At 42.3% G+C, this 13,585-nt stretch overlaps 1 protein-coding gene across 1 annotated transcript in view; it reads right to left on the reverse strand.

Annotated features, from left to right (window-relative positions):
• Positions 1–13,585, reverse strand: part of LOC147107762 (uncharacterized) — a 58,566-nt gene that overhangs the window by 35,610 nt on the left and 9,371 nt on the right. Inside the window, exon 2 of the mRNA XM_086007429.1 lies at positions 268–367. Within this exon, the coding sequence (XP_085863555.1) occupies positions 268–367 (100 nt within the window). The remainder of the gene's footprint in view (positions 1–267; positions 368–13,585) is intronic.

The raw sequence follows: 13,585 nt of genomic DNA on the forward strand, positions 1-13,585 counted from the left end.
TACTCATTGCTTTAACAGCTGAACAATCGGGGGATAGCATGTCATTTAAAAAAAACTCAATCTAATTTTATCCCACTCGGCTCCCACATACAATTGAGAAGACAAACATGTGCCTTAATAAAATGGGAGTTGACTCAGGAAATTCCAGAAATGTGTCATTGCACAAATGAAAAAGTGCATTGCCACGTGGTGTGACTCAAATAATCACGGTAACTAAAAACAATAATCCTTAGCTCATTGTATGAAAAAGTGACTAAATCCACTTACTGTGCTGGTGTAGAGCTGGAACGTGACATCAACATAAGAATTATGAAGAGAAATATCATAAAGACAGCGAGACCAACCCAGAAAGCTATTACAATGGAATCTGGAAGGGGAGAACAACAATTAGATGTAATGCACCATCCACTGTTGGAAGTAATGGGGTAGTTTAATACACAGTCAGGTATCGATTGTTAAGGGAGCATCTCTAAATTACACTCAAAGTGATATGTAACATTGCCACTTACTGAAATCAATTCTGCAGTCAGGACGAAACAATTTTCCGTATATATGTACAGTGCCAGAGGCTGCAGCACCTACTGCACCATCTGAAGGGATTGCTCTTTAGATTTTAGTTGCACTTCTCCCCTACATTGTTTATCTTTGGTCACCCCATACACAGGGTGAGCAATTGTGAAACAGCTTTTGATGGGTCTACACCTGGTGAAACCTGGTGGAGCCGAGTGGGATAAAATCCACAGGTCTGAAAGATCACCGGGGTGGGCCTCTCTGACTAGTTTCCCATGTTCCAATCCCTGGAGCACACCTGGGGTGACCTTGAAGTACAACCACATGATGTATACCAGTTTATTTAAAGCCTTCTGCAACCATGGGCACTGCAGGGCATTAATGGATTGGCAACAATGACTTAATATTCATTTGAACTTACTAGCACGCATTTTTAGCTTGTGCGAGCTGTCCATTCTTCATCTGTGGTACCCTCCTTCTTGGTTGGGTTGGGGACATTTGTAGTAGTCCTGGAATGCCAGGTTGACTTAATTCAAAGCCAATTGTCCCTAGGAATCTGGATTTGAATTCTCTACAGTGACACTTCTATTCCAACTTGAAATTACATTTACTGGTATCTGACCACGACAAATGTGTTTCCAGAAGCATGCCTCAAATTCCTCTGCAACTATGGTGGCATGAACAGAATTTCTGTTTATTGGCTTGCATAGAATCAGAGAATATTAGGAATTGAATGCACCAACAGTGGCCAATGTGCAATATTCGGTTGGAAACACAATGATATATTTTGATTTTCCGCTCGGAATCAGATTACCTGGTGTCATTTCACTATTAGTAAGCTTTTATTGTTTCTCATATGTGTGCTACTAATCAGTATTTCTCCTTATTAGCATCCAAGGAAAGGAAACTGTAGTTTGCACATAAGTACCTGAAATGAATAAAAGAGTTTAAACATTGACATTACTGTATTTAATAAACTAGAAATATAATTACTGCTTTAATTTGTCATTTGTGGGAGATTATAGGCCTAGAAATTCACTGGCCTTAGCGCCGCTTTTGAGGCGCTAGAGGGCCTAGCGCCGAAGTTATGGCCAGTTTAGAAATTGACAGGGGCCCTAAATTCTGCCTCGCCCGTGGCAGCCGCAAGCAACGTTCTGGCAGAGGTGCCTTACAGAACTTTGCGCCGGCGCATTAAAGGCCCCGCGGCGGCCGGCCGCTTTCCCGCCGGCCGCCTGGCCGCAGCTCCCTCCCCGGACATCCCCCCCCCCCCCCCGGAACAGAAGCAAGCCCGGCACTTGTCCGAGGTGCCGGGCTCATTTTTTAAAAGATTATCGCGGGCCGCGGCCGGGTGCAGGCAGCTCCTCCTTAACGGAAGGAGGAGGCCTGCACTTCCCGAGCCTGCCGCACCGCAGCGGGCGCCGCAGCGCCGGAATAGCGCCGCAATGCGGCGCGTGGCGCCAGTTTTGAGGCGCTGAGACCCCTCAGTAGCGCCGGCAGCCGTTTGGGCGCGGCGCTACTGAATTTTTGGCGCGCGCAGGGGGACTTAGCGCCGGCACTAACTTCCGGCGCTAAAGCCCTCGCTGCGCCAAAACCGAATTTCTAGGCCATAGTGTTTACTGCCTACAGCTACCCATGTGAGAACAAGCAGATTTCTGTATCTATAATCGAAAGTTGTGTTATGAAAAGAGACAATGTAATCTTGATGTGGTGGTACGATCGTGGATTTTCAGAGTGTGACCAATTGAGTTGCCAGTATGATAATTGACTATCAAAAATAGAGCATCATAAGGATTGTGTGAACATATATACGAACATATAAGAAACAGCAGCAGGAGTAGGCTATTTGCCCCTTCGAGCCTGCTCCGCCATTCAATAAGATCATGGCTGATCTTCTACCTCATCTCCACTTTCCTGAACTATCCCCATATCCCTTGATCTCTGTCTTGAATATACTCAACGACTGAGTTCCAAAGATTCACCACCCTCTGAGTGAAGAAATTTCTCCTCATCTCAGTCCTAAATGGCCGACCACTTATTCTGAGACTGTGACTCCTGGTTCTAGACTCCCCAGCCAGGGGAGACATCCTCCCTGCATCTACCCTGTCAAGCCCTGTGAGTATTTTCAAACTTCAATAGGGCCATAATTTGCAACCCCTACGGGTGCATATGAGGTGTGCACGCACCAGTAGGGGCCGCGCAAGTTCCAGATTTAGACACGCGAAGGGCATGCGCTAAAACCCGGAACTTGCAATCTGTCAAGAATATTCATTTTAAATATGTAATTTTTTAAAATTTGACAGATCCAACGCATCCCCGGGACAAGGGCCTCCGCGAGTGGAGAGTTGGGCTAGTTGCCCAACTTCTGCCCAGCGAACAGCATAAGAGTTTTAAAAAACATAAAAATACAATGTTTTCATTAATTTAAACATTAAAACATATGTAAGCAAGTTTATTTTTAGACCATTTAAAATATGTAAATTTATTTTTCAAAAAAATACATTTTTGTTTTAAATTTTAATGATATCGTATTTTAATTCATTTTAAATATGTGATTTTTTAAAATTTATTTGTTATGTTAAATCTATTTTTCTTGTCATCCACATTCATGCTTATGGAGGTTCCGTGCATAAGTATGAGTGGGGATCCCCCTTCTTTGATTGGTTGGGCCAGCCCACGTGAGCCCCTATGCAGGCCTACGCATAGAGGCCCAGGAGCGCGAGTGTCTGAACCTTTGGGACCATCAGGTAAGTTCGTTGATTTTTTGCTGGTCGGAGGCATCCATCCGTGGGAAGCCTCCCACCACAAATTCAACCCTAGAGCATCATAAGGATTGTGTGAGTATTTTCAAATGTCAATGCAAGACACTGCTAGTATTTATTCCAAATCAAGTTTGTTTTTTTATAGTATAGTGCCAGACCACAATTATTTATCAGGTCAGGCAGCATCTGTGGAGAGAGAAACAGTGTTAACGTTTCAGGTCGATGACCTCTCATCAGAACCTGAAACGTTAACTCTGTTTCCCTCTCCACAGATGCTGCCTGACCTGCTGAGTATTTCCAGCATTTTCTGTTTTCATTTCAGATTTACAGCATCTGCAGTATTTTGCTTTTGCACAATTATTTATCCCCTGAAGTACATCACAAAGCAGTAACAAAGCAGCAGCTACTGAGACAAAGAGAAGAAACAATAGTCGACATAAGCTGTCAAATGTCTACAAAAAGCATTGGGCCGGTTTTGCGAAATGTGAAACATTCGTTACACTTGCACTTGTCGAGAAACTTTTTATGGGCTTTTGCTCTGGGAGACCCTGTCAGCCAACTACCAAAAAAGAGCAGCGCCCCCTACAGAGCATCCGGGACCTGTGTGAACAGGACAAGCAACTGTGTATCTCCTTAACCAATCAGGTTGAAGAATTGTTAATGAGCAGCGCAGAGTCTAAACCAGGAAGTGTCAGCTAAAACATTTAATTCAACAACAACAACAACTTGTATTTATATAGCGCCTTTAACATAGTAAAACGTCCCAAGGCGCTTCACAAGAGTATTAAATAGACAAAAAATTTGACACCAAGCCACATAAGGAGAAATTAGGGCAGGTGACCAAAAGCTTGGTCAAAGAGGTAAATTTTAAGGAGCATCTTAAAGGAGGAAAGTGTGGTGATTATTCTTGTTTTATAAGAAGCATTGTAATTGGTTGCCTGTTTTTCTGCCTTGAGATATATGCTGTAAACTCATTGGTTAGTTGATTCCATGTGACCTGTGGTGGCCATCTTAAATTCAGCTTTCTACAGTTTGGTTGAGACTGGGTGCTCAACATGTACTTGCTGGTTTTTTAAGGTTAATAAAGCCTAGCTTTTGAAAGGCAATCTACTCTTTATTTCAATTTATTAACCTTTTGCTATAATGGAACGATATCTTCGACCGGAACGATTTAATGCTGACCCTAATTCTGCAGGAGTGGATGATCAATGGAAACATTGGCATCGTACATTTAAAAACTTTTTGGGTGTGTTGGATCAGCAATCTCTAAATAAGTTGGATATACTAATCAACTACATTGCTCCGGATGTGTATAAGTATATTTTGGGCTGTGAAACTTATGAATTGGCTATTGCTACGTTGGAAAAAAAATTTGTTAAACCCAAAAATGAGGTATTTGCACGTCACCTTTTATCTGCCCGTAGGCAGCAGGCGGGAGAATCCTTGGATGCTTATTTACAAGCACTCCGGCGCCTTGGTGCTAACTGTAATTATAAGGCCGTGTCTGCAGAAGAACATAGGGAAGAGTCGGTACGGGATGCATTTATTAATGGATTACTGTCGAGATCAATTCATCAGCGGTTATTAGAAAATAAGATCTTGGATCTTAAGAGTGCTTTTGAGCAAGCCTCTACATTGGATTTGGCTCAGAGAAGTTCGGATTCTTATGCTCTTTTTGATCAGCCTGCGACCGTGGTTTCAGCAGTTCCGGATGAAAGGGAGTTACGTGGATTTAATAGGAGTGGTTTACCAGATTCCGAAACAGTTTCTACTTCGGCAGCTGTTGCCTCTAGGATTCAGAAGTGTTATTTTTGCGGGAACGCCCGGCACCCCCGTCTGAAGTGCCCTGCCCGGGAGGCTGTGTGTAGTAAATGCGGCAAGGGAGGTCATTACGCATGTGTTTGCAAATCGGTTGCCTCCTCTGTGACCATTCAGCCTTTAGATAGGGCATTTATTGCATCAGTTTCTGCCGCCTTTTCCCATGGCCTAAACAAAGCTATAGTTATGGCCCAAGTTAATGGGTTAGAAGTGAAGGCCCTTATAGATACGGGCAGTACTGAGAGCTTTATAAGTCTTCAGTTTGTGAGGGAGAAGCGTTTGAAAATTTCGCCTGTTTCCTATCAGTTGTGTATGGCTCAGATGACTCTCACCTCACAAGTAGCTGGTTGTTGCCTTGTGAAATTAATTCTCCTAGGTAATACGTATACTGATATACGCCTATCCGTTCTGCCTAATCTCTGTGCGGACATTTTGATTGGTCATGATGTGCTTCAATTACATGAGTCCCTCAGTCTTTCTTTCGGAGGAACCAAGCCACCTTTGTCTATTTGTGGATTAACTTCTTTATTTATTTCTCCATTATCACTTTTTTCCAATTTGATGCCAGACTGTAAGCCAATTGCTACCAAGTCAAGAAGGTATAGCAGTCAGGATAAAGAATTTATTAATTCTGAAGTTCAACGTCTTTTATCGGAAGGAATCATTGAACCTAGTTTTTCGCCCTGGCGGGCACAGGTAGTTGTCACCACTAATGAGAGACATAAGAAGCGAATGGTGATAGACTACTCTCAAACTATTAACAGGTATACTCAATTAGATGCGTACCCCCTGCCTAAGATTGATGAGCTTATCAATAAAGTATCTCAATATAAGGTTTTTAGCACTATTGACCTAAAGAGTGCTTATCATCAGATTCCTATCGCTAAGAGGGACAAACCCTATACGGCCTTTGAAGCTGGCGGAAAGCTGTACCAGTTTTGCCGAGTACCATTCGGTGTTACTAACGGTGTCGCCTGTTTTCAACGGGCAATGGATGCTTTTATAAGTGATAACTCTCTCTCTGACACCTTCTCATATTTAGATGACATCACGGTGTGTGGCAAATCAAGGGTGGAGCACGATTTTAATCTAGAAAGATTCCTTCAAGTTGCGGAAAAAGTTGGCTTAACTTTCAATAAAGAGAAGTGTATCTTTTCGACCACCGAGGTAAATTTACTGGGGTATATTATCTTGGGAAACAAGATTAAACCAGATCCAGAATGACTGTGACCACTGATTGATTTACTTTGCCCTACTAATTCTAAGGCCTTGCAACGAGTTGTTGGACTGTTTTCTTATTATTCTAATTGGATTGCAAACTTCTCGCAGAAGATCCGGCCCCTTATTCGGGTTACGACATATCCTCTATCATGGGAGGCCAGGATGTGTTTTGATAATCTTAAAAAGGATATCCTTGGAGCAGTTGTGCATTCTATTGATGAGCAGGTTCCCTTCGTGATTGAGACGGACGCTTCCGATTTTGCAATTGGGGCTACCCTGAACCAAAATGGAAGATCTGTGGCCTTTTTCTCACGTACTCTGAGCAATAGTGAGCAGAGACATTCATCAATAGAGAAAGAGGCGTACGGAATAGTAGAAGCACTGCGTAAATGGAGACATTATTTATCTGGGCGACATTTTACGTTAGTAACTGACCAAAAATCTGTGTCCTTCATGTTTGATGTCAAACATTTCGGAAAGATTAAGAATGATAAAATAATGAGGTGGAGGATCGAGTTGGCATGCTACCATTTCGATATAGTCTATCGTCCGGGGAAGGATAATGTTGCCGCTGATACGCTGTCGAGGGCTTATTGTTCTGTGCTTCACGGAGATATGCTTATTAATCTTCATAATGCTTTGTGCCATCCTGGTGTTACGAGGATGATACACTTCGTACGCAGTAAGAATTTGCCCTTTTCAGTTGAAGACGTCAAGCGGATGACTTCGTTATGCTCTGTCTGCGCCTGGTGTAAACCGAATTTCTTTAAGCCTCAACGAGCTCATCTTATAAAGGCTACTTCTCCCTTTGAACGCCTGAGCGTTGATTTTAAGGGGCCTCTTCCTTCAACGACTCAGAATCGATATATATTTACTGTTGTGGATGAGTTTTCAAGGTTCCCTTTTGCTTTTCCTTGTGCAGATGTATCAGCTGCTACAGTTATTATTCTGCCCTCGCAACGCGATCCTATGCAGAGCTAGACAGATAGCGAACAACTTGATATTCGTTATTAAAAGTCTGACTCAACTTTTTGTCATCTTTGGGATGCCTGCGTATATCCATTCGGATCAGGGAAGTTCTTTTATGTCTTCCCAGTTGAAGGAATACCTCCAGAGTCGGGGAATTTCTACTAGCAGAACTACCCCGTATAATCCCCAGGGTAATGGACAGTGCGAACGATACAATGGGGTGATCTGGAAGGCAGTTATGTTGGCTTTGACATCCCGGAACCTTAAGAATACACAGTGGGAAATGGTACTGCCTGATGCCCTGCATTCCATTAGATCATTGCTTTCAACGGCTACTAATGTGACTCCCCATGAAAGGCTCTTCAACTATCCGCGGAGATCCACTACGGGATATTTGGTACCTTCATGGCTTACTATGCAGGGACCTGTGCTGCTCCGACGCCATGTTAGACTGTCAAAGTATGATCCTTTAGTGGAGGAGGTGGAGCTATTGGAGGCAAATTCCCAATATGCTCACATTCGATTCCAAGATGGGAAAGAAAGTACGGTTTCAGTTAAAGACTTAGCTCCTTGTGGTGGCCAGCCCTCTCCTGAGGACATTAACAATAGCCATAATTCAGATAATGTTGATGTCGTCACAGATACTATGAACATTTCCAATCCTATTGCAGACACTTACAATTCTCTTAGTCTGCCCCCGATGGATGTTCATGACCCTCCCAGTCTACCTTCTAATGGGACTTCCAATCCGGAAACCGTTGATAATCGGGATATTGATAGCCTCCCTGCAGAAGATATTTCTGTGTCTCCTGGTGTGGGAGGGCAAGGAACTCCACCAAGGCTAAGAAGGTCGACACGAACAAGATATCCGGTCGACCGATTAAAAATGGACTTTTAAAATAATTAATAATAGTAAAATTTTAAAATTGTTGAAGGCATTATACATGTATTGCTCTAGTCATAAATAACTAATTGTAAACTGTAAAGGCTACCTAGGTTGAAGTATATTTTAAAAGGAGGGGTGAATGTGGTGATTATTCTTGTTTTATAAGAAGCATTGTAATTGGTTGCCTGTTTTCCTGCCTTGAGATATATGCTGTAAACTTATTGGTTAGTTGATTCCATGTGACCTGTGGTGGCCATCTTAAATTCAGCTTTCTACAGTTTGGTTGAGACTGGGTGCTCAACATGTACTTGCTGGTTTTTTAAGGTTAATAAAGCCTAGCTTTTGAAAGGCAATCTACTCTTTATTTCAGAAAGAGAGGTAGAGAGGCGGAGAGGTTTAGGCAGGGAATTCCAGAGCTTAGGGCCTAGGCAACAGAAGGCATAACCACCAATAGTTGAGCGATTATAATCAGGGATGCTCAATAGGCCAGAATTAGAGGAGCGCAGATATCTCGGGGGGTTGTGGGGCTGAAGGAGATTACAGAGAAAGGGAGTGGTGAGGCCATGGAGGGATTTGAAAACAAGGATGAGAATTTTGAAATCAAGGCGTTGCATAACCGGGAGCCAATGTAGGTCAGCGAGCACAGGGGTGATGGGCGAACGGGACTTGGTGCGAGTTAGGACACGGAAACCCGAGTTTTGGATGACCTCAAGTTTACGTAGGGTAGAATGTGGGAGGCCGGCCAGGAGTGTATTGGAATAGTCAAGTCTAGAGGTAACAAAGGTATGGATGAGGGTTTCAGCAGCGGATGGGCTGAGGCAAGGGCAGAGACGGGCAATGCTACGGAGGTGGAAATAGGTGGTCTTAGTTATGCCCACAACCATTGATTCAGAAATGAGAGTACCACCCACTAAATGAAGCTGACACTAAATAATTCATCTAATCTAACACTACAAATGTATTATTTATTCCGATTTACAATATAAGAATTAAAAAGTGGACTGCATAAAAATACAATGTTTTCATTCATTTAAACATTAAAACACATGTAAGCAAGTTTATTTTTAGACCATTTAAAATATGTAAATTTATTTTTCAAAAAATACATTTTTGTTTTAAATTTTAATGATATCGTATTTTAATTCATTTTAAATATGTGATTTTTTAAAATTTATTTGTTATGTTAAATCTATTTTTAATGTCATCCACATTCATGCTTATGGAGGTTCCGTGCATAAGTATGAGTGGGGATCCCCCTTCTTTGATTGGTTGGGCCAGCCCACGTGAGCCCCTATGCAGGCCTACGCATAGAGGCCCAGGAGCGCGAGTGTCTGAACCTTTGGGACCATCAGGTAAGTTCGTTGATTTTTTGCTGGTCGGAGGCATCCATCCGTGGGAAGCCTCCCACCACAAATTCAACCCTAGAGCATCATGAGGATTGTGAGAGTATTTTCAAATGTCAATGCAAGACACTGCTAGTATTTATTCCAAATCAAGTTTGTTTTTTTATAGTATAGTGCCAGACCACAATTATTTATCAGGTCAGGCAGCATCTGTGGAGAGAGAAACAGTGTTAACGTTTCAGGTCGATGACCTCTCATCAGAATCTGAAACGTTAACTCTGTTTCCCTCTCCACAGATGCTGCCTGACCTGCTGAGTATTTCCAGCATTTTCTGTTTTCATTTCAGATTTACAGCATCTGCAGTATTTTGCTTTTGCACAATTATTTATCCCCTGAAGTACATCACAAAGCAGTAACAAAGCAGCAGCTACTGAGACAAAGAGAAGAAACAATAGTCGACATAAGCTGTCAAATGTCTACAAAAAGCATTGGGCCGGTTTTGCGAAATGTAAAACATTCGTTACACTTGCACTTGTCGAGAAACTTTTTATGGGCTTTTGCTCTGGGAGTTCCTGTCAGCCAACTACCAAAAAAGAGCAGCGCCCCCTACAGAGCATCCAGGACCTGTGTGAACAGGACAAGCAACTGTGTATCTCCTTAACCAATCAGGTTGAAGAATTGTTAATGAGCAGCGCAGAGTCTAAACCAGGAAGTGTCAGCTAAAAATGTAATTCAACAACAACAACAACTTGTATTTATATAGCGCCTTTAACATAGTAAAACGTCCCAAGGCGCTTCACAAGAGTATTAAATAGACAAAAAATTTGACACCAAGCCACATAAGGAGAAATTAGGGCAGGTGACCAAAAGCTTGGTCAAAGAGGTAAATTTTAAGGAGCATCTTAAAGGAGGAAAGTGTGGTGATTATTCTTGTTTTATAAGAAGCATTGTAATTGGTTGCCTGTTTTTCTGCCTTGAGATATATGCTGTAAACTCATTGGTTAGTTGATTCCATGTGACCTGTGGTGGCCATCTTAAATTCAGCTTTCTACAGTTTGGTTGAGACTGGGTGCTCAACATGTACTTGCTGGTTTTTTAAGGTTAATAAAGCCTAGCTTTTGAAAGGCAATCTACTCTTTATTTCAATTTATTAACCTTTTGCTATAATGGAACGATATCTTCGACCGGAACGATTTAATGCTGACCCTAATTCTGCAGGAGTGGATGATCAATGGAAACATTGGCATCGTACATTTAAAAACTTTTTGGGTGTGTTGGATCAGCAATCTCTAAATAAGTTGGATATACTAATCAACTACATTGCTCCGGATGTGTATAAGTATATTTTGGGCTGTGAAACTTATGAATTGGCTATTGCTACGTTGGAAAAAAAATTTGTTAAACCCAAAAATGAGGTATTTGCACGTCACCTTTTATCTGCCCGTAGGCAGCAGGCGGGAGAATCCTTGGATGCTTATTTACAAGCACTCCGGCGCCTTGGTGCTAACTGTAATTATAAGGCCGTGTCTGCAGAAGAACATAGGGAAGAGTCGGTACGGGATGCATTTATTAATGGATTACTGTCGAGATCAATTCATCAGCGGTTATTAGAAAATAAGATCTTGGATCTTAAGAGTGCTTTTGAGCAAGCCTCTACATTGGATTTGGCTCAGAGAAGTTCGGATTCTTATGCTCTTTTTGATCAGCCTGCGACCGTGGTTTCAGCAGTTCCGGATGAAAGGGAGTTACGTGGATTTAATAGGAGTGGTTTACCAGATTCCGAAACAGTTTCTACTTCGGCAGCTGTTGCCTCTAGGATTCAGAAGTGTTATTTTTGCGGGAACGCCCGGCACCCCCGTCTGAAGTGCCCTGCCCGGGAGGCTGTGTGTAGTAAATGCGGCAAGGGAGGTCATTACGCATGTGTTTGCAAATCGGTTGCCTCCTCTGTGACCATTCAGCCTTTAGATAGGGCATTTATTGCATCAGTTTCTGCCGCCTTTTCCCATGGCCTAAACAAAGCTATAGTTATGGCCCAAGTTAATGGGTTAGAAGTGAAGGCCCTTATAGATACGGGCAGTACTGAGAGCTTTATAAGTCTTCAGTTTGTGAGGGAGAAGCGTTTGAAAATTTCGCCTGTTTCCTATCAGTTGTGTATGGCTCAGATGACTCTCACCTCACAAGTAGCTGGTTGTTGCCTTGTGAAATTAATTCTCCTAGGTAATACGTATACTGATATACGCCTATCCGTTCTGCCTAATCTCTGTGCGGACATTTTGATTGGTCATGATGTGCTTCAATTACATGAGTCCCTCAGTCTTTCTTTCGGAGGAACCAAGCCACCTTTGTCTATTTGTGGATTAACTTCTTTATTTATTTCTCCATTATCACTTTTTTCCAATTTGATGCCAGACTGTAAGCCAATTGCTACCAAGTCAAGAAGGTATAGCAGTCAGGATAAAGAATTTATTAATTCTGAAGTTCAACGTCTTTTATCGGAAGGAATCATTGAACCTAGTTTTTCGCCCTGGCGGGCACAGGTAGTTGTCACCACTAATGAGAGACATAAGAAGCGAATGGTGATAGACTACTCTCAAACTATTAACAGGTATACTCAATTAGATGCGTACCCCCTGCCTAAGATTGATGAGCTTATCAATAAAGTATCTCAATATAAGGTTTTTAGCACTATTGACCTAAAGAGTGCTTATCATCAGATTCCTATCGCTAAGAGGGACAAACCCTATACGGCCTTTGAAGCTGGCGGAAAGCTGTACCAGTTTTGCCGAGTACCATTCGGTGTTACTAACGGTGTCGCCTGTTTTCAACGGGCAATGGATGCTTTTATAAGTGATAACTCTCTCTCTGACACCTTCTCATATTTAGATGACATCACGGTGTGTGGCAAATCAAGGGTGGAGCACGATTTTAATCTAGAAAGATTCCTTCAAGTTGCGGAAAAAGTTGGCTTAACTTTCAATAAAGAGAAGTGTATCTTTTCGACCACCGAGGTAAATTTACTGGGGTATATTATCTTGGGAAACAAGATTAAACCAGATCCAGAATGACTGTGACCACTGATTGATTTACTTTGCCCTACTAATTCTAAGGCCTTGCAACGAGTTGTTGGACTGTTTTCTTATTATTCTAATTGGATTGCAAACTTCTCGCAGAAGATCCGGCCCCTTATTCGGGTTACGACATATCCTCTATCATGGGAGGCCAGGATGTGTTTTGATAATCTTAAAAAGGATATCCTTGGAGCAGTTGTGCATTCTATTGATGAGCAGGTTCCCTTCGTGATTGAGACGGACGCTTCCGATTTTGCAATTGGGGCTACCCTGAACCAAAATGGAAGATCTGTGGCCTTTTTCTCACGTACTCTGAGCAATAGTGAGCAGAGACATTCATCAATAGAGAAAGAGGCGTACGGAATAGTAGAAGCACTGCGTAAATGGAGACATTATTTATCTGGGCGACATTTTACGTTAGTAACTGACCAAAAATCTGTGTCCTTCATGTTTGATGTCAAACATTTCGGAAAGATTAAGAATGATAAAATAATGAGGTGGAGGATCGAGTTGGCATGCTACCATTTCGATATAGTCTATCGTCCGGGGAAGGATAATGTTGCCGCTGATACGCTGTCGAGGGCTTATTGTTCTGTGCTTCACGGAGATATGCTTATTAATCTTCATAATGCTTTGTGCCATCCTGGTGTTACGAGGATGATACACTTCGTACGCAGTAAGAATTTGCCCTTTTCAGTTGAAGACGTCAAGCGGATGACTTCGTTATGCTCTGTCTGCGCCTGGTGTAAACCGAATTTCTTTAAGCCTCAACGAGCTCATCTTATAAAGGCTACTTCTCCCTTTGAACGCCTGAGCGTTGATTTTAAGGGGCCTCTTCCTTCAACGACTCAGAATCGATATATATTTACTGTTGTGGATGAGTTTTCAAGGTTCCCTTTTGCTTTTCCTTGTGCAGATGTATCAGCTGCTACAGTTATTATTCTGCCCTCGCAACGCGATCCTATGCAGAGCTAGACAGATAGCGAACAACTTGATATTCGTTATTAAAAG

The sequence above is a fragment of the Somniosus microcephalus genome, chromosome 14 (assembly GCF_052327205.1).
Source record: "Somniosus microcephalus isolate GS21.2 chromosome 14, FLI_Smic_1.0, whole genome shotgun sequence".
NCBI lineage: Eukaryota > Metazoa > Chordata > Chondrichthyes > Squaliformes > Somniosidae > Somniosus > Somniosus microcephalus.